Below are 22,459 nucleotides of genomic sequence, written 5' to 3'. Positions count from 1 at the left end.
CTAGGACCATCAAAAGGTCATGTTATAGCTAGGACCACCAAAAGATCATGTTATAGCTAGGACCATCAAAAGGTCATGTTATAGCTAGGACCATCAAAAGGTCATGTTATAGCTAGGACCACCAAAAGATCATGTTATAGCTAGGACCATCAAAAGGTCATGTTATAGCTAGGACCATCAAAAGGTCATGTTATAGCTAGGACCACCAAAAGATCATGTTATCGCTAAATCACCCGCTAGCACCTACTAGCACCTGCTAGTACCTCTTAGCACCTGCACTATCTCATGTACCGCTTCAAGGCCTATCACTACAACTTTAGTGGTCAACTAATTAATCAGCACAATTGTTTTGTAGTGATAATCTATTGGCACAACCAAATATAGCTTTTTATTTCTCTGCACATTTATGTTCACTATTAATCTATAGTCGCAACTAAAATTACCTGTTACTCTATTGTTTCAATTAAATAGACCGTTACATTTATCGGCACATAATTATCACAGCAAAACTATTGGCACAACTAAATACTCCTGTTAATTTAAAAACATACACACGTGATTACTGTTAAACTATCGGCACAACTTAATAGAAACTTTTTAATCTAACGGCACAACTACGTTACCCAACAACGTATGGGCCTGCTAGACTATCGGCACAACTGTTTTCCTCAGCTAATCTATCGGCACAATTGTTCTCCTATTGGCACAACAAATGTGCCCAGCTAATCTATCAGCACCGTAGAACCACGACTGAGCGTTCTCTAAGAAGTTCGTCCAAAAATTGAAATCCGATTATCTGTTCAAACAAAGTCGATACTCCATCAAGTCGATACTCCATCGGGTAGAGCGTCAGCACCGGCCAGCAAACGCCAGCGTGGAACAGCGAGCCGCACCGCCCGCTTCCCTTGTAATCAATTATAAATAATTTAACCTCACAATGGCAGTAAGGTGGCTGTAATTACCCGTATTCGTGCTGCTCGATTCCTGCTTGGTATCGATTCCTTGTCTCGGCCTCACCGCTTGGGATTCCAACAGAAGTCTCCTCCCCCTCTCCCCCCGCCCTCCCCGGCTCTACTCACACCTTTTGTTTATACTTCATATAGTAACTGCGTCTATTTATAGCACGGGACTGTACTGCTGCACGTGATGCACGTGTCGCGACCCCGCGCGCTCGTCCCAGCACTCATTGATTTCAGCCGTCACCACCACGGTCTCTGCCGGTCTCCTGCCGGTCTTTTGCCGGCCTTTCGTGTGCTTATGGGGACACCCCAAGCACATACGTACCTAGATGTCCTCGATAGATATTGGACATCATCAATTACAGAACTAATTAAATGGAAGGGAAGTTTTGGACACATGTGATTTCTGGAAACTTTTAAACAAGCTGAAACAAGCATGCAGATTCGAAGATTTGAGGATATTTTAATGTTTGAGGACATTTTAAGATTTGAGGACATTTTAATGTTTGAGGACATTTTAATGTTTGAGGACATTTTAAGATTTGAGGACATTTTAACATTTGAGGATATTTTAATGTTTGAGGACATTTTAAGATTTGAGGACATTTTAAGATTTGAGGATATTTTAATGTTTTAGGACATTTTAAGATTTGAGGACATTTTAATGTTTTAGGACATTTTAAGATTTGAGGACATTTTAATGTTTTAGGACATTTTAAGATTTGAGGACATTTTTAATGTTTTACGACATTTAAAGATTTGAGGACACTCTCAGATTTGAGGACATTTTAAAATTTGAAGACATTTTAAGATTTGAGGACATTTTAAAATTTGAAGACATTTTAAGATTTGAGGACATTTTAAAATTTGAAGACATTTTAAGATTTGAGGACATTTTAAAATTTGAGGACACTTTAGGATTTGAGGGCATTTTAAGATTTGAGGACATTTTAAAATTTGAGACACCGCCTCCCCCCCCCCCCCCCCCATCTCCCTCGCAAAATAGTTTGCGACCCCAATTATATAATTACCTAATTTAGTCATTTAATTACATTTGAAGTATATAGGCCGCGAGACAAGAAACCACACTGAAATTAGCACAAACTGACGTCATCGAGTTTTAAAAACCTCATTATCTCATTTAATGTCCGCCATTAATTGGGAAAAAATTATCGTCAACTGTGGTAAGTCTGTCAAAAGAATATGAAGCACGGATGCTTAATATGTGTAAAGGTTTCCTGTGTTCGTTTTGTTCTTATGTTTTCATTTTATTTATTCATTTTAAATCACTTCCTTTTTATATCTATGCCAATCTTTAGTATGTTTTATTTAAGAAATAATTAAGAGAAGCAAGCACTTTTTAATTTATTTGTTTTGTACAAAATTATTTAAAGGAGTTTTATGGGCACCCATATTAGACTTACTAATGAAGAGAAATACGTCATGGAAGTGGTTTGAAGGTTTGTCTGTCTGTTATTCATGTAGGTTTTTTTTTGTACGCAATAGCTTGTGTTAGTTACTGTTGAACAATCATTGCTGTAATATCTAGGTCCAAAAAAAAAAAAAAAAAAAAAAAAAAAAAAAAAAAAAAAAAAAAAAAAAAAATAACTTAGTTAAATTAGGTAACTTTTTTTTGCGTCAGATTTTGGTACACCTCAGATTTTAAAATTGTGTCACCGCATCGCTGTATGGTAGTTCCGCCCCTGAATTCAAGATTTAAAGACACGCTAAGATTTTAGGGCACATTAAAAATACACGTCAAGACTTGAGGACACCATAAAGTGAAAAAATGTTAACTGAATTGAAGGACACCCAAGGAATGTTGTAACGGACACCTATCTACCAGCCAGATAGATGGTGAACGCCCCCGGATTCTTTCTTTGGGGGTTATATGCAAATGACTTAAAGCCTAAATGAATGGACATTAACTCAACAACACACTAGGGCTCGATTTCGATGTCTAGGGAAAACTAGTGATACTATTGAAGTTAACAACTCATTCAATCTACATACAACCTTTAATAAGCGAACACAGTTGTTGCAGAACACTAGGTTAAACAAGATAAAATATTTAGTTTAGAAAATAACAAAACCCAACTTACAAAGCGTAAGAAAAAATACTATCACAGATTCTAACACTGTATAAAAATAGCCACTGGTCACATAACACTGCTATAGCATCAAGAAATCACTTGGCGACAAGTAATATAATATTAGAACACTTTAACAACTTAGGAATGCATAGCACACTCAGGACTTAAGCTCTCTCACGTTCAAATAGTCAGAATCTACTGCCGGACAAAATGGACGGCCTGGTCATAATGGACCGCTTGATCAAGGTGGACTGCCTCGTGCTGCCTGTGGGCGATCTAGTTAAAGACTTAGGCAACAGGGGAGGTTACCCCCAACTCATGTGGCCATTGGTTGGTGTGGTCATCTGGTCTGAATTAATCAATCAGATCTTGATGGAAAATTTCCACGTCTTAGACACTCTTAGTAAGACAGAGGAAAAAAAACCCGGTTGTTGCACCATCAATCCATATATGGTATTAACACAATGTCAAACTAAAACATTACTGGACCTAAGTAGGTCACAATGTCCAAACTTTGACCGGACACTAGCATGTTAACTGAATTGAAGGACACCCAAGGAAATGTCCAAACATTGACCGGACACTAGCATGTTAACTGAATTAATTGAAAGACACCCAAAGGAAATGTCCAAACATTGACCGGACACTAGCATGTTAACTATATTAATTGATGGACACTTTAGGAAATGTCCAAACATTGACCGGACACTAGCCTGTTAACTGAATTAATTAAAGGACACCCAAGGAAATGTCCAAACATTGACCGGACACTAGCATGTTTACTGAATTAAAGTACACCCAAGGAAATGTCCAAACATTGACCGGACACTAGCATGTTAACTATATTAATTGATGGACACTTTAGGAAATGTCCAAACATTGACCGGACACTAGCATGTTAACTGAATTAATTAAAGGACACCCAAGGAAATGTCCAAACATTGACCGGACACTATCATGTTAACTATATTAATTGATGGACACTTTAGGAAATGTCCAAACATTGACCGGACACTAGCATGTTAACTATATTAATTGATGGACACTTTAGGAAATGTCCAAACATTGACCGGACACTAGCATGTTAACTGAATTAATTGAAGGACACCCAAGGAAATGTCCAAACATTGACCGGACACTATCTACGACCTGTAATCACTGTAAACACTGACATCGAGTCACGCCACTCAGATGACTGAATGACTTTATGGCTGAGATGACCGCATTACTTAATGCCTGTGATGACCGCATGACTTAATGGATGGGACGACTGCAGATATCTGAGAGAACCTTTAAGTCTAGAGTGTCTTTAGGAACGAGATATTCACTAAGATGTCACAGGACTCTAGAAGCTGGACACTATAGAACGTGAAGGGAAAAAAATAGCCACAGGAAAAAAGCCACAAACGTTTATTTGCATGGAATTTGTCAATACTTTTAAGTTTTCAGAAAGTGCACATCAACTTATGATGAATTAAATGTAATTTTTTTTCTGTTTTTTTCTTCCTGTGACTTTTCCACCCTACAATCGTATAGAACTAGGGTTAGCAAGCCTTACTCCACCCTCCCCTCACTCGACCCTCCCCTTTACACTAGAGCACATCCCCCCCCCTCCCCCGGTCTGGAAGAAACACTGTGTGGGTGTCTTCTGCTCTAAAGAAAAGACTTTAAAGTTTGAGCTAGGACTTCAAGACCATTCTGGCTCACACCCGCTAGACAGACGGACAGACGGACAGACGGACAGACAGACAGACAGACAGACAGACAGACAGACAGACAGACAGACAGACAGACAGACAGACAGACAGACAGACAGACAGACAGACAGACAGACAGACAGACAGACAGACAGACAGACAGACAGACAGACAGACAGACAGACAGACAGACAGACAGACAGACAGACAGACAGACAGACAGACAGACAGACAGACAGACAGACAGACAGACAGACAGACAGACAGACAGACAGACAGACAGACAGACAGACAGACAGACAGACAGACAGACAGACAGACAGACAGACAGACAGACAGACAGACAGAAGTACGGAGAGACAAGATGTTTGAAGAGGAGCTCCACCAACTGATGTTAGAGCTCCACCAGCTGATGTTAAAGCTCCACCAGCTGATGTTAGAGCTCCACCAGCTGATGTTAGAGCTCCACCAGCTGATGTTAGAGCTCCACCAGCTGATGTTAGAGCTCCACCAGCTGATGTTAGAGCTCCACCAGCTGATGTTAGAGCTCCACCAGCTGATGTTAGAGCTCCACCAGCTGATGTTAGAGCTCCACCAGCTGATGTTAGAGCTCCACCAGCTGATGTTAGAGCTCCACCAGCTGATGTTAGAGCGACACTTTTGACGGTGAGGACAATCAAATATTGATCACGTGTGCTGGCACACAGTGACGTCATCAAGCGGCGACACGAGCGGCTCACGTCGATAAATTTGTGGAGGGGGGGGGGGTAATATAGTGGGGGGGTGATATTTGATAGCTAGCAGTTGATCGTTTCACATTCGTTCTTGTGGATTGGGGTGGAAGGGAGGGGGGAGGTGAAGACTCAGATGGGGGGGGGGGGGGAGTGGCTCAGTACCGAGAGGCGGGATCTAGAGGTGGGTTGGGGGAAAACTGACGGAAGTCAGAATTAGTTACACATTAATTTCTTCCCGCCAAAAGCCACGTGAGACCCACCCAGGGACAATAACTGTGGCAGACGATAAATACGGGCAACAAATATGGTCAACAAATATGGGCAATAACTTTGGGCAACAAAAACTAACATGTACCAGACAGACAGTTGTACCAGATGTACATATACAAGTGATGAGAGAAGGGTCGGGAAATGAAGTGGCATCAACCTCCTTGACCGGGTGACCCGTATACCTGGGTCAACGTTGTGGCGACGTGTGGTCACAACCCCATCTAACCACAACCCCACCACAACCCCATTTAGCCACAACCCCATCTAACCACAACCCCATCTAACCACAACCCCATCTAACCACAACCCCATCTAACCACAACCCCATCTAACCACAACCCCACCACAACCCCATCTAACCACAACCCCATCTAACCACAACCCCATCTAACCACAACCCCACCACAACCCCATCTAACCACAACCCCATCTAACCACAACCCCATCTAACCACAACCCCATCTAACCACAACCCCACCACAACCCCATCTAACCACAACCCCATCTAACCACAACCCCACCACAACCCCATCTAACCACAACCCCATCTAGCCACAACCCCATCTAGCCACAACCCCATCTAACCACAACCCCATCTAACCACAACCCCACCACAACCCCATCTAACCACAACCCCATCTAGCCACAACCCCATCTAGCAACAACCCCATCTAACCACAACCCCATCTAGCCACAACCCCATCTAGCCACAACCCCATCTAACCACAACCCCATCTAACCACAACCCCACCACAACCCCATCTAACCACAACCCCATCTAGCCACAACCCCATCTAGCAACAACCCCATCTAACCACAACCCCATCTAGCCACAACCCCATCTAACCACAACCCCATCTAACCACAACCCCATCTAACCACAACCCCATCTAACCACAACCCCATCTAACCACAACCCCATCTAACCACAACCCCATCTAACCACAACCCCACCACAACCCCATCTAACCACAACCCCACCACAACCCCATCTAGCCACAACCCCACCACAACCCCATCTAACCACAACCCCATCTAACCACAACCCCATCTAACCACAACCCCATCTAACCACAACCCCACCACAACCCCATCTAACCACAACCCCATCTAACCACAACCCCACCACAACCCCATCTAACCACAACCCCATCTAACCACAACCCCACCACAACCCCATCTAACCACAACCCCATCTAGCCACAACCCCATCTAGCAACAACCCCATCTAACCACAACCCCATCTAACCACAACCCCATCTAACCACAACCCCACCACAACCCCATCTAACCACAACCCCATCTAGCCACAACTTCATCTAGCAACAACCCCATCTAACCACAACCCCATCTAGCCACAACCCCACCACAACCCCATCTAACCACAACCCCATCTAACCACAACCCCATCTAACCACAACCCCATCTAACCACAACCCCATCTAACCACAACCCCATCTAACCACAACCCCATCTAACCACAACCCCACCACAACCCCATCTAACCACAACCCCATCTAACCACAACCCCATCTAGCCACAACCCCATCTAACCACAACCCCACCACAACCCCACCACAACCCCATCTAACCACAACCCCATCTAACCACAACCCCATCTAACCACAACCCCATCTAACCACAACCCCATCTAACCACAACCCCACTACAACCCCATCTAACCACAAACCCATCTAACCACAAACCCGCCACAACCCCATCTAACCACAACCCCATCTAACCACAACCCCACCACAACCCCATCTAACCACAACCCCATCTAACCACAACCCCACCACAACCCCATCTAACCACAACCCCATCTAACCACAACCCCATCTAACCACAACCCCACCACAACCCCATCTAACCACAACCCCATCTAACCACAACCCCATCTAACAACAACCCCACCACAACCCCATCTAGCCACAACCCCATCTAACCACAACCCCATCTAACAACAACCCCACCACAACCCCATCTAGCCACAACCCCATCTAACAACAACCCACCACAACCCCATCTAACCACAACCCAATCTAGCCACAACCCCATCTAACCACAACCCCATCTAGCCACAACCCCATCTAACCACAACCCCATCTAGCCACAACCCCACCACAACCCCATCTAACCACAACCCCATCTAACCACAACCCCATCTAACCACAACCCCACCACAACCCCATCTAACCACAACCCCATCTAACCACAACCCCATCTAACCACAACCCCATCTAACCACAACCCCATCTAACCACAACCCCATCTAACCACAACCCCATCTAACCACAACCCCATCTAACAACAACCCCACCACAACCCCATCTAGCCACAACCACATCTAACCACAACCCCATCTAACAACAACCCCACCACAACCCCATCTAGCCACAACCCCATCTAACAACAACCCACCACAACCCCATCTAACCACAACCCCATCTAGCCACAACCCCATCTAACCACAACCCCATCTAGCCACAACCCCATCTAACCACAACCCCATCTAGCCACAACCCCACCACAACCCCATCTAACCACAACCCCATCTAGCCACAACCCCATCTACCCACAACCCCACCACAACCCCATCTAGCCACAACCCCATCTAACAACAACCCCACCAAAACCCCATCTAACCACAACCCCATCTAACCACAACCCCATCTAGCCACAACCCCACCACAACCCAATCTAACCACAACCCCACCACAACCCCATCTAACCACAACCCCATCTAACCACAACCCCACCACAACCCCATCTAACCACAACCCCACCACAACCCCATCTAACCACAACCCCATCTAGCCACAACCCCACCACAACCCAATCTAACCACAACCCCACCACAACCCCATCTAGCCACAACCCCATCTAACCACAACCCCACCACAACCCCATCTAGCCACAACCCCACCACAACCCCATCTAACCACAACCCCATCTAACCACAACCCCATCTAGCAACAACCCCATCTAACCACAACCCCATCTAACCACAACCCCATCTAACCACAACCCCACCACAACCCCATCTAACCACAACCCCATCTAGCCACAACCCCATCTAGCAACAACCCCATCTAACCACAACCCCATCTAGCCACAACCCCACCACAACCCCATCTAACCACAACCCCATCTAACCACAACCCCATCTAACCACAACCCCATCTAACCACAACCCCATCTAACCACAACCCCATCTAACCACAACCCCATCTAACCACAACCCCACCACAACCCCATCTAACCACAACCCCATCTAACCACAACCCCATCTAGCCACAACCCCATCTAACCACAACCCCACCACAACCCCACCACAACCCCATCTAACCACAACCCCATCTAACCACAACCCCATCTAACCACAACCCCATCTAACCACAACCCCATCTAACCACAACCCCACTACAACCCCATCTAACCACAAACCCATCTAACCACAACCCCGCCACAACCCCATCTAACCACAACCCCATCTAACCACAACCCCACCACAACCCCATCTAACCACAACCCCATCTAACCACAACCCCACCACAACCCCATCTAACCACAACCCCATCTAACCACAACCCCATCTAACCACAACCCCACCACAACCCCATCTAACCACAACCCCATCTAACCACAACCCCATCTAACAACAACCCCACCACAACCCCATCTAGCCACAACCCCATCTAACCACAACCCCATCTAACAACAACCCCACCACAACCCCATCTAGCCACAACCCCATCTAACAACAACCCACCACAACCCCATCTAACCACAACCCAATCTAGCCACAACCCCATCTAACCACAACCCCATCTAGCCACAACCCCATCTAACCACAACCCCATCTAGCCACAACCCCACCACAACCCCATCTAACCACAACCCCATCTAACCACAACCCCATCTAACCACAACCCCACCACAACCCCATCTAACCACAACCCCATCTAACCACAACCCCATCTAACCACAACCCCATCTAACCACAACCCCATCTAACCACAACCCCATCTAACCACAACCCCATCTAACAACAACCCCACCACAACCCCATCTAGCCACAACCACATCTAACCACAACCCCATCTAACAACAACCCCACCACAACCCCATCTAGCCACAACCCCATCTAACAACAACCCACCACAACCCCATCTAACCACAACCCCATCTAGCCACAACCCCATCTAACCACAACCCCATCTAGCCACAACCCCATCTAACCACAACCCCATCTAGCCACAACCCCACCACAACCCCATCTAACCACAACCCCATCTAGCCACAACCCCATCTACCCACAACCCCACCACAACCCCATCTAGCCACAACCCCATCTAACAACAACCCCACCAAAACCCCATCTAACCACAACCCCATCTAACCACAACCCCATCTAGCCACAACCCCACCACAACCCAATCTAACCACAACCCCACCACAACCCCATCTAACCACAACCCCATCTAACCACAACCCCACCACAACCCCATCTAACCACAACCCCATCTAGCCACAACCCCACCACAACCCAATCTAACCACAACCCCACCACAACCCCATCTAGCCACAACCCCATCTAACCACAACCCCACCACAACCCCATCTAGCCACAACCCCACCACAACCCCATCTAACCACAACCCCATCTAACCACAACCCCATCTAACCACAACCCCATCTAACCACAACCCCATCTAACCACAACCCCATCTAACCACAACCCCATCTAGCCACAACCCCACCACAACCCCATCTAACCACAACCCCATTTAACCACAACCCCATCTAGCCACAACCCCATCTAGCCACAACCCCACCACAACCCCATCTAACCACAACCCCACCACAACCCCATCTAACCACAACCCCATCTAACCACAACCCCACCACAACCCCATCTAACCACAACCCCATCTAGCCACAACCCCATCTAGCAACAACCCCATCTAACCACAACCCCATCTAGCCACAACCCCATCTAGCCACAACCCCATCTAACCACAACCCCATCTAACCACAACCCCACCACAACCCCATCTAGCCACAACCCCATCTAGCCACAACCCCATCTAGCAACAACCCCATCTAACCACAACCCCATCTAGCCACAACCCCATCTAACCACAACCCCATCTAACCACAACCCCATCTAACCACAACCCCATCTAACCACAACCCCATCTAACCACAACCCCATCTAACCACAACCCCACCACAACCCCATCTAGCCACAACCCCATCTAACAACAACCCACCACAACCCCATCTAACCACAACCCAATCTAGCCACAACCCCATCTAACCACAACCCCATCTAGCCACAACCCCATCTAACCACAACCCCATCTAGCCACAACCCCACCACAACCCCATCTAACCACAACCCCATCTAACCACAACCCCATCTAACCACAACCCCACCACAACCCCATCTAACCACAACCCCATCTAACCACAACCCCATCTAACCACAACCCCATCTAACCACAACCCCATCTAACCACAACCCCATCTAACCACAACCCCATCTAACCACAACCCCATCTAACAACAACCCCACCACAACCCCATCTAGCCACAACCACATCTAACCACAACCCCATCTAACAACAACCCCACCACAACCCCATCTAGCCACAACCCCATCTAACAACAACCCACCACAACCCCATCTAACCACAACCCCATCTAGCCACAACCCCATCTAACCACAACCCCATCTAGCCACAACCCCATCTAACCACAACCCCATCTAGCCACAACCCCACCACAACCCCATCTAACCACAACCCCATCTAGCCACAACCCCATCTACCCACAACCCCACCACAACCCCATCTAGCCACAACCCCATCTAACAACAACCCCACCAAAACCCCATCTAACCACAACCCCATCTAACCACAACCCCATCTAGCCACAACCCCACCACAACCCAATCTAACCACAACCCCACCACAACCCCATCTAACCACAACCCCATCTAACCACAACCCCACCACAACCCCATCTAACCACAACCCCACCACAACCCCATCTAACCACAACCCCATCTAGCCACAACCCCACCACAACCCAATCTAACCACAACCCCACCACAACCCCATCTAGCCACAACCCCATCTAACCACAACCCCACCACAACCCCATCTAGCCACAACCCCACCACAACCCCATCTAACCACAACCCCATCTAACCACAACCCCATCTAGCAACAACCCCATCTAACCACAACCCCATCTAACCACAACCCCATCTAACCACAACCCCACCACAACCCCATCTAACCACAACCCCATCTAGCCACAACCCCATCTAGCAACAACCCCATCTAACCACAACCCCATCTAGCCACAACCCCACCACAACCCCATCTAACCACAACCCCATCTAACCACAACCCCATCTAACCACAACCCCATCTAACCACAACCCCATCTAACCACAACCCCATCTAACCACAACCCCATCTAACCACAACCCCACCACAACCCCATCTAACCACAACCCCATCTAACCACAACCCCATCTAGCCACAACCCCATCTAACCACAACCCCACCACAACCCCACCACAACCCCATCTAACCACAACCCCATCTAACCACAACCCCATCTAACCACAACCCCATCTAACCACAACCCCATCTAACCACAACCCCACTACAACCCCATCTAACCACAAACCCATCTAACCACAACCCCGCCACAACCCCATCTAACCACAACCCCATCTAACCACAACCCCACCACAACCCCATCTAACCACAACCCCATCTAACCACAACCCCACCACAACCCCATCTAACCACAACCCCATCTAACCACAACCCCATCTAACCACAACCCCACCACAACCCCATCTAACCACAACCCCATCTAACCACAACCCCATCTAACAACAACCCCACCACAACCCCATCTAGCCACAACCCCATCTAACCACAACCCCATCTAACAACAACCCCACCACAACCCCATCTAGCCACAACCCCATCTAACAACAACCCACCACAACCCCATCTAACCACAACCCAATCTAGCCACAACCCCATCTAACCACAACCCCATCTAGCCACAACCCCATCTAACCACAACCCCATCTAGCCACAACCCCACCACAACCCCATCTAACCACAACCCCATCTAACCACAACCCCATCTAACCACAACCCCACCACAACCCCATCTAACCACAACCCCATCTAACCACAACCCCATCTAACCACAACCCCATCTAACCACAACCCCATCTAACCACAACCCCATCTAACCACAACCCCATCTAACAACAACCCCACCACAACCCCATCTAGCCACAACCACATCTAACCACAACCCCATCTAACAACAACCCCACCACAACCCCATCTAGCCACAACCCCATCTAACAACAACCCACCACAACCCCATCTAACCACAACCCCATCTAGCCACAACCCCATCTAACCACAACCCCATCTAGCCACAACCCCATCTAACCACAACCCCATCTAGCCACAACCCCACCACAACCCCATCTAACCACAACCCCATCTAGCCACAACCCCATCTACCCACAACCCCACCACAACCCCATCTAGCCACAACCCCATCTAACAACAACCCCACCAAAACCCCATCTAACCACAACCCCATCTAACCACAACCCCATCTAGCCACAACCCCACCACAACCCAATCTAACCACAACCCCACCACAACCCCATCTAACCACAACCCCATCTAACCACAACCCCACCACAACCCCATCTAACCACAACCCCATCTAGCCACAACCCCACCACAACCCAATCTAACCACAACCCCACCACAACCCCATCTAGCCACAACCCCATCTAACCACAACCCCACCACAACCCCATCTAGCCACAACCCCACCACAACCCCATCTAACCACAACCCCATCTAACCACAACCCCATCTAACCACAACCCCATCTAACCACAACCCCATCTAACCACAACCCCATCTAACCACAACCCCATCTAGCCACAACCCCACCACAACCCCATCTAACCACAACCCCATTTAACCACAACCCCATCTAGCCACAACCCCATCTAGCCACAACCCCACCACAACCCCATCTAACCACAACCCCACCACAACCCCATCTAACCACAACCCCATCTAACCACAACCCCACCACAACCCCATCTAACCACAACCCCATCTAGCCACAACCCCATCTAGCAACAACCCCATCTAACCACAACCCCATCTAGCCACAACCCCATCTAGCCACAACCCCATCTAACCACAACCCCATCTAACCACAACCCCACCACAACCCCATCTAGCCACAACCCCATCTAGCCACAACCCCATCTAGCAACAACCCCATCTAACCACAACCCCATCTAGCCACAACCCCATCTAACCACAACCCCATCTAACCACAACCCCATATAATCACAACCCCATCTAACCACAACCCCATCTAACCACAACCCCATCTAACCACAACCCCACCACAACCCCATCTAACCACAACCCCACCACAACCCCATCTAGCCACAACCCCACCACAACCCCATCTAACCACAACCCCATCTAACCACAACCCCATCTAACCACAACCCCATCTAACCACAACCCCACCACAACCCCATCTAACCACAACCCCATCTAACCACAACCCCACCACAACCCCATCTAACCACAACCCCATCTAACCACAACCCCACCACAACCCCATCTAACCACAACCCCATCTAGCCACAACCCCATCTAGCAACAACCCCATCTAACCACAACCCCATCTAACCACAACCCCACCACAACCCCATCTAACCACAACCCCATCTAGCCACAACCCCATCTAGCAACAACCCCATCTAACCACAACCCCATCTAGCCACAACCCCACCACAACCCCATCTAACCACAACCCCATCACAACCCCATCTAACCACAACCCCATCTAACCACAACCCCACCACAACCCCATCTAACCACAACCCCATCTAACCACAACCCCACCACAACCCCATCTAACCACAACCCCATCTAACCACAACCCCACCACAACCCCATCTAACCACAACCCCATTTAGCCCCAACCCCGCAACCACATTTAGACAACCCCATCTCGCCACAACACCATCTAACAACAATTTCTAAGCACAACATCATTACGTAAATCAAACACATAAGTGAATGTAAATGACTATGTATTGCTTTGTCCACAGGCTAAAGCTTTTAGATTTATTTGATGACGTGGGAGAAAAAACCTCGAACCCAACGCGTAATTTAAAACCGTTCAGACTCGGCCAATGGATTGTTAGCGTGACGAAGGTCTGCGCATGCGGGATTACCGTGCTAGCGCGCGGTCCCACACTCAACTACAATGGCGGCTCATATTATTTGTTATGCAAGGGAAATAACAATGTTTAATGCAAGTTTTGGCATGATTGTCTACCCGTAAAAAGTTTCTAAATATTAAAACAAAAAACAAAATACTTAAATAAAAACAACCACTTTAACTAAAATAACCCACAGAATGAACATGCATTTTTAAAATTGTATATCAATCTCTCAACACTGGCCTAATTAAAATAATGAAATGTATCATATTATATAGAGAAAAACAAATATATTTTAATTATATTTTATAAAGATGGAACAAGAATATTTAAATTATGTTTCTAAAAATGAAATAAAACATTTAAATTATGTTTCTAGAGACAAATAAAATTAAGATTTATGTAGCCTCGCGAAATTTAAAAAAACTAGCTAGGCCCCTAAACGGTATTTTCTTTTTAAATGTAGGTTAAGTCCATTTTTAATGCGAATAATAGAAATAATAATTCATACAGTGATTTATTCTTTTCGGATACAATTTTAATTAAAATTAAAATGTTTGGAAAAAAATTTTTAAAGAATAAATTCTTATGAGTATTATCTATTTTGTTTGGGGAAAAATTTCAGTCTTATAAAAGTAGGCATGGCATTATGTCAAATCAAGGTCTAGTGTCCTGTTTACAGGCTTGGCTCGCATACTGTATTAGTAGTGTTTACATTTATTTCCACAGAACAAGAATTCCACTCACCCTGTTCCTGCCATCACGCCCACCCCCCTCTCACCATATCCTGCCACCACGCCCACCCCCTCCTTCCCCCTCTCCCCCTGTACCTGCCATCACCCCCCCCCCCCTAATCACCCTCTCTTACCTCCGATGTGCACCTTCTCGTAAATTTGTCCCCCTCTCCCCCTGTACCTGCCATCACGCCCCCCCCCCTAATCACCCTCTCTTACCTCCGATGTGCACCTTCTCGTAAATTTGTCCCCCTCTCCCCCTGTACCTGCCATCACCCCCCCCCCCCAATCACCCCCTCTTACCTCCGATGTGCACCTTCTCGTAAATTTGTCCCATGATCCCCCTGTACCTACCATCACCCCCCCCCCCCCCCCAATCACCCCCTCTTACCTCCGATGTGCACCTTCTCGTAAATTTGTCCCATGATCCCCCTGTACCTACCATCACCCCCCCCCCCCCTAATCACCCCTCTTACCTCCGATGTGCACCTTCTCGTAAATTTGTCCCATGATCCCCCTGTACCTGCCATTACCCCCCCCCCCCCCTGTCACCCCCTCTTACCTCCGATGTGCACCTTCTCGTAAATTTGTCCCATGATCCCCAGTCAGCATTCAAACGTTTGACCTTGAAAGAAATGTTTTGACCTCACCAAATGTTTGTGTCTCTGACATGTTTATATCCCGTGGACACCAGACCTTACAGTCTTACGGTCATCACGTGACCAATATTTCATGTCACCTGTATTTAGTTAAACTGTTGAAATACCGTCATCATCATGTTATGTCGCACACTGATCAGATAATGCTCATGTCATATATCTAACCGATGACATTTGATGTCATGTTTTACGTCATGTCCAAATGTCAGGTGTGTAGAGGATCAATCGTGTCACGGCTGACGTCACAAAGTGAAATTGGGTCACGGAGAAGACGTGGCACCTGGAGATTCCCCCCACGTGACCAGAGCTGGGTGATTGGATGGTTTCCTAGCAACAGGCGTCTGCTGCCGGCTTAGATCGATATCTGCTGACAGCAGAACTTTTGTCAGGTGTGTGGTCAAGTTGGCGGGCTGGTACAACAGCCGGCACAGCTACACAAGAGCCGGCACAGCTGTACAACAGTCGGCACAGCTGTACAACAGCCGGCACAGCTACACAACAGCCGACATAGCTGTACAACAGCCGGCACAGCTACACAACAGCCGGCACGGCTACACAACAGCTGGCACAGCTACACAACAGCTGCACAACAGCCGGCACAACAGCCTGCACAGCTGTACAATAGCCGGCACAGTCGTACAACAGCTGCACAACAGCCGGCACAACAGCCGGCACAGCTACACAACAGCCAGCACAGCTGTACAACAGCCGGCACAGCTGTACAACAGCCGGCACAGCTGTACAACAGCCGGCACAACAGCCGGCACAGCTGTACAACAGCCGGCACAGCTGTACAACAGCCGGCACAGCTGCACAACAGCCGGCACAGCAGTAAAACAGCCGGCACAATATCCGGCACAGCTGTACAAAAGCCGGCACAGCTGTACAATATAGCCGGAAGAGTTTTAGCAAATAGCCGGCATTACAGAAAACGTGTCCGACAAGAGTTGAAACAAATGTTACAGAAAACAGAAAATTTGTTGTATCAGACAGTTGTAACAGAGAAAACAGAAAAAATTAGAAAAAAAAGCTGCAACAAACACTAGATCAATAATTAAAGACGAAACGAAGTTTGACTGGCTAATTCTAAGAAAGGAACGCTTCAATTTCATCGTGTTAATTTCACACACTTCCTGTTGGCCTTGGGCAAGGGGAGACAAGTCACTCATTATTAAAACAACAATTTCAATGGAAGCTAACAAGAGCAGGGTTTATGTTGCCAACAGGGAAAGTGGGGAGGGGGGGGGGGGTACAGCACTATGTTATAGTATAAATAGCGCCCCTACCCCACCCAATGATATACAGTTGCCCTCAAGAGTGGGGTGGAATGAAGGGGTTGAGTGGGGGGGGGGGGGGGGTGTCATAGACAGATGGTTCTCTTCTGCACCTCCAGAAAGCTAAATTAAGGTCATGTGACCAGAGATGAGAAATTTAACATGAGATTAGTTTGGTGATAAACAAGTGCATATAATAAATAATTCCAGCATCTCCTATTGGGCGCCTGATGTATTGGTCCCCTCCCCCTGTTTCTTGTGTCTAAACTTTTTAAAGATTTCGTTGTGTGCTGTTGTACTCATGTACTCATGTGTGGTGAACCTATAGGTTTGTACTGTTGTGTTGTGAACCTATAGGTTTGTACTGTTGTGTTGTGAACCTATAGGTTTGTACTGTTGTGTGGTGAACCTATAGGTTTGTACTGTTGTGTTGTGAACCTATAGGTTTGTACTGTTGTGTGGTGAACCTGTAGGTTTGTACAGTTGTGTGGTGAACCTGTAGGTTTGTACTGTTGTGTGGTGAACCTATAGGTTTGTACTGTTGTGTGGTGAACCTATAGGTTTGTACTGTTGTGTCGTGAACCTGTAGGTTTGTACTGTTGTGGTGTGAACCTATAGGTTTGTACTGTTGTGTGGTGAACCTGTAGGTTTGTACTGTTGTGGTGTGAACCTATAGGTTTGTACTGTTGTGGTGTGAACCTGTAGGTTTGTTCTGTTGTGTGGTGAACCTATAGGTTTGTACTGTTGTGTGGTGAACCTGTAGGTTTGTACTGTTGTGTGGTGAACCTGTAGGTTTGTACTGTTGTGTTGTGAACTTGTAGGTTTGTACTGTTGTGAACCTGTAGGTTTGTACTGTTGTGGTGTGAACCTGTAGGTTTGTACTGTTGTGTTGTGAACTTGTAGGTTTGTACTGTTGTGAACCTGTAGGTTTGTACTGTTGTGGTGTGAACCTATAGGTTTGTACTGTTGTGTGGTGAACCTATAGGTTTTGTTGTGTGGTGAACCTATAGGTTTGTACTGTTGTGTCGTGAACCTATAGGTTTTGTTGTGTGGTGAACCTATAGGTTTGTACTGTTGTGTCGTGAACCTATAGGTTTGTACTGTTGTGTCGTGAACCTATAGGTTTTGTTGTGTGGTGAACCTATAGGTTTGTACTGTTGTGTCGTGAACCTATAGGTTTGTACTGTTGTGTCGTGAACCTATAGGTTTTGTTGTGTGGTGAACCTATAGGTTTGTACTGTTGTGGTGTGAACCTATAGGTTTGTACTGTTGTGTGGTGAACCTATAGGTTTGTACTGTTGTGTGGTGAACCTATAGGTTTGTACTGTTGTGGTGTGAACCTATAGGTTTGTACTGTTGAGTGGTGAACCTATAGGTTTGTACTGTTGTGTCGTGAACCTGTAGGTTTGTACTGTTGTGGTGTGAACCTATAGGTTTGTACTGTTGTGTGGTGAACCTATAGGTTTGTACTGTTGTGTGGTGAACCTGTAGGTTTGTACTGTTGTGGTGTGAACCTGTAGGTTTGTACTGTTGTGGTGTGAACCTGTAGGTTTGTACTGTTGTGGTGTGAATTTATAGGTTTGTACTGTTGTGAACCTATAGGTTTGTACTGTTGTGTGGTGAACCTGTAGGTTTGTACTGTTGTGAACCTATAGGTTTGTACTGTTGTGTGGTGAACCTATAGGTTTGTACTGTTGTGTGGTGAACCTGTAGGTTTGTACTGTTGTGGTGTGAACCTGTAGGTTTGTACTGTTGTGGTGTGAACCTGTAGGTTTGTACTGTTGTGTGGTGAACCTATAGGTTTGTACTGTTGTGTGGTGAACCTGTAGGTTTGTACTGTTGTGGTGTGAACCTGTAGGTTTGTACTGTTGTGTGGTGAGCCTGTAGGTTTGTACTGTTGTGTGGTGAACCTACAGGTTTGTACTGTTATGTGGTGAACCTATAGGTTTGTCCTGTTGTGTCGTGAACCTGTAGGTTTGTACTGTTGTGTAGAGAACGTGAGTAGTTTTTGAATGAAAGACAAGAATATTTGCCCAGGGTGGGGTCAATCAGGTCACGAGGTTCAAGTATTTCTGGAACTATTCCAGCCCATCCCACAGGTAAGTACAACCCCTCCCCCCCACAGGTAAGCACACCCCCTCCCTCCCCCCACAGGTAAACACCCCCCTCCCTCCCCCCACATGTAATCGTGAACTTTTGTATAACCCACTGCTATTTTTAGAGCATCGAAACGAAAGTGAAACTGTTGTGGAGGGGGTGGGTGGGTGATGGAAGAAGGGGTACCGGAAATTCTTTGGTAACATCCGGCTTTGATTGGCTGAAATCAATAAGCCGCTGGCTCCATACAGCCGGATAGATCGATATCTTCACTCCGATTTGGTGCTAATACAGTAGGCTTTTACCTTGCGGGATCAGGTGGGTTTTTAACAAACAGCCGTAGTACTGTTGTTGGATTTCCCCCCCCCCCCCCATCCCCGCAATTATCAATTTCTTAACGTTCATATGAAACAACCCCGCCCCCCCCCCCCCTCGTTTCCCCACACATTCAGCCCGTCACACACAGCGTGCCCCACACCTTGTCTATTTTAAGCTCTAGCGTTGTATCGACTGTCTAAAGCGGCATTAATTATCAATCAGCTGCAAGTAATTAAGCGCCAGCAGCGTGATGCCAATCAAAGTTGGATCAATAATTCAACAGTTTTCACTTTGATTCATTCATCAATCACCAATCAATCATTCATCAATCACCAATCAATCATTCATCAATCATCAATCAATCATTCATCCGCCATTTGCCACAAACAGCACGTCAAGGACAAACCGCCACATGAGGACAGTGGGAACAATGGCTTCTAGTGAAATGAGCTCACGGAGCTAGCGAGAGCTAACACACGTAGCTAGGGAGAGCTTACACACGGAGCTAGGGAGAGCTAACACACGGAGCTAGGGAGAGCTAACACACGGAGCTAGGGAGAGCTAACACACGGAGCTAGGGAGAGCTAACACATGGAGCTAGGGAGAGCTAACACACGGAGCTAGGGAGAGCTAACACACGGAACTAGGGAGAGCTAACACACGGAGCTAGGGAGAGCTAACAGGGAGAGCTAACACACGGAGCTAGGGAGAGCTAACACATGGAGCTAGGGAGAGCTAACACACGGAGCTAGGGAGAGCTAACACACGGAGCTAGGGAGAGCTAACACACGGAGCTAGGGAGAGCTTACACACGGAGCTAGGGAGAGCTAACACACGGAGCTAGGGAGAGCTAACACACGGAGCTAAGGAGAGCTAACACACGGAGCTAGGGAGAGCTAACACACGAAGCTAAGGAGAGCTAACACACGGAGCTAGGGAGAGCTAACACACGGAGCTAGGGAGAGCTAACACACGGAGCTAGGGAGAGCTAACACACGGAGCTAGGGAGAGCTAACACACGGAGCTAGGGAGAGCTTACAAACGGAGCTAGGTAGAGCTAACACACGGAGCTAGGGAGAGCTTACACACGGAGCTAGGGAGAGCTAACACACGGAGCTAGGGAGAGCTAACACACGGAGCTAGGGAGAGCTAACACACGGAGCTAGGGAGAGCTTACAAACGGAGCTAGGTAGAGCTAACACACGGAGCTAGGGAGAGCTTACACACGGAGCTAGGGAGAGCTAACACACGGAGCTAGGGAGAGCTAACACACGGAGCTAGAGAGAGCTAACACACGGAGCTAGGGAGAGCTAACACACGGAGCTAGAGAGAGCTAACACACGGAGCTAGGGAGAGCTAACACACGGAGCTAGGGAGAGCTAACACACGGAGCTAGGGAGAGCTAACACACGGAGCTAGGGAGAGCTAACACACGGAGCTAGAGAGAGCTAACACACGGAGCTAGGGAGAGCTAACACACGGAGCTAGGGAGAGCTAACACACGGAGCTAGGGAGAGCTAACACACGGAGCTAGGGAGAGCTAACACACGGAGCTAGGGAGAGCTAACACACGGAGCTAGGGAGAGCTAACACACGGAGCTAGGGAGAGCTAACACACGGAGCTAGGGAGAGCTAACACACGGAGCTAGGGAGAGCTAACACACGGAGCTAGGGAGAGCTAACAGGGAGAGCTAACACACGGAGCTAGGGAGTGCTAACACACGGAGCTAGGGAGAGCTAACACACGGAACTAGGGAGAGCTAACACACGGAGCTAGGGAGAGCTAACAGGGAGAGCTAACACACGGAGCTAGGGAGTGCTAACACACGGAGCTAGGGAGAGCTAACACACGGAGCTAGGGAGAGCTAACACACGGAGCTAGGGAGAGCTAACACACGGAGCTAGGGAGAGCTAACACACGGAGCTAGGGAGAGCTTACACACGGAGCTAGGGAGAGCTAACACACGGAGCTAGGGAGAGCTTACACACGGAGCTAGGGAGAGCTAACACACGGAGCTAGGGAGAGCTAACACACGGAGCTAGGGAGAGCTAACACACGGAGCTAGGGAGAGCTAACACACGGAGCTAGGGAGAGCTAACACACGGAGCTAGGGAGAGCTTACAAACGGAGCTAGGGAGAGCTAACACACGGAGCTAGGGAGAGCTAACACACGGAGCTAGGGAGAGCTAACACACGGAACTAGGGAGAGCTAACACACGGAGCTAGGGAGAGCTAACACACGGAGCTAGGGAGAGCTTACACAGAGCTATCACATACACAAAGCTAAAGAGAGAG

The 22,459-nt window shown here is 47.7% G+C and overlaps 1 protein-coding gene across 12 annotated transcripts in view; it reads right to left on the bottom strand.

Annotated features, from left to right (window-relative positions):
- LOC131938783 (Kv channel-interacting protein 4) overlaps positions 1 to 22,459 on the bottom strand; it is a 197,698-nt gene that overhangs the window by 19,242 nt on the left and 155,997 nt on the right. For 2 of the 12 annotated variants that reach the window (XM_059296966.1, XM_059296967.1), the window contains exon 2: positions 16,378 to 16,569. The exons of 5 other annotated variants lie outside the window; for them this stretch is intronic. In XM_059296966.1, the coding sequence (XP_059152949.1) occupies positions 16,378 to 16,411 (34 nt within the window). In that variant the 5' untranslated portion in view covers positions 16,412 to 16,569. Of the gene's footprint in view, positions 1 to 623; positions 802 to 15,949; positions 15,977 to 16,118; positions 16,153 to 16,377; positions 16,570 to 22,459 lie in introns of those variants that run through there. 5 more of the 12 variants (XM_059296968.1, XM_059296969.1, XM_059296970.1 and 2 more) reach the window with 4 other exon arrangements.

Source organism: Physella acuta, unplaced genomic scaffold, assembly GCF_028476545.2.
Source record: "Physella acuta isolate Inbredline_101_S28 unplaced genomic scaffold, ASM2847654v3 ptg000257l, whole genome shotgun sequence".
Classification (NCBI taxonomy): domain Eukaryota; kingdom Metazoa; phylum Mollusca; class Gastropoda; family Physidae; genus Physella; species Physella acuta.
The sequence above is the reverse complement of the archived record's forward strand: the minus strand, read 5'-3'. Positions and strand labels throughout refer to the sequence as shown.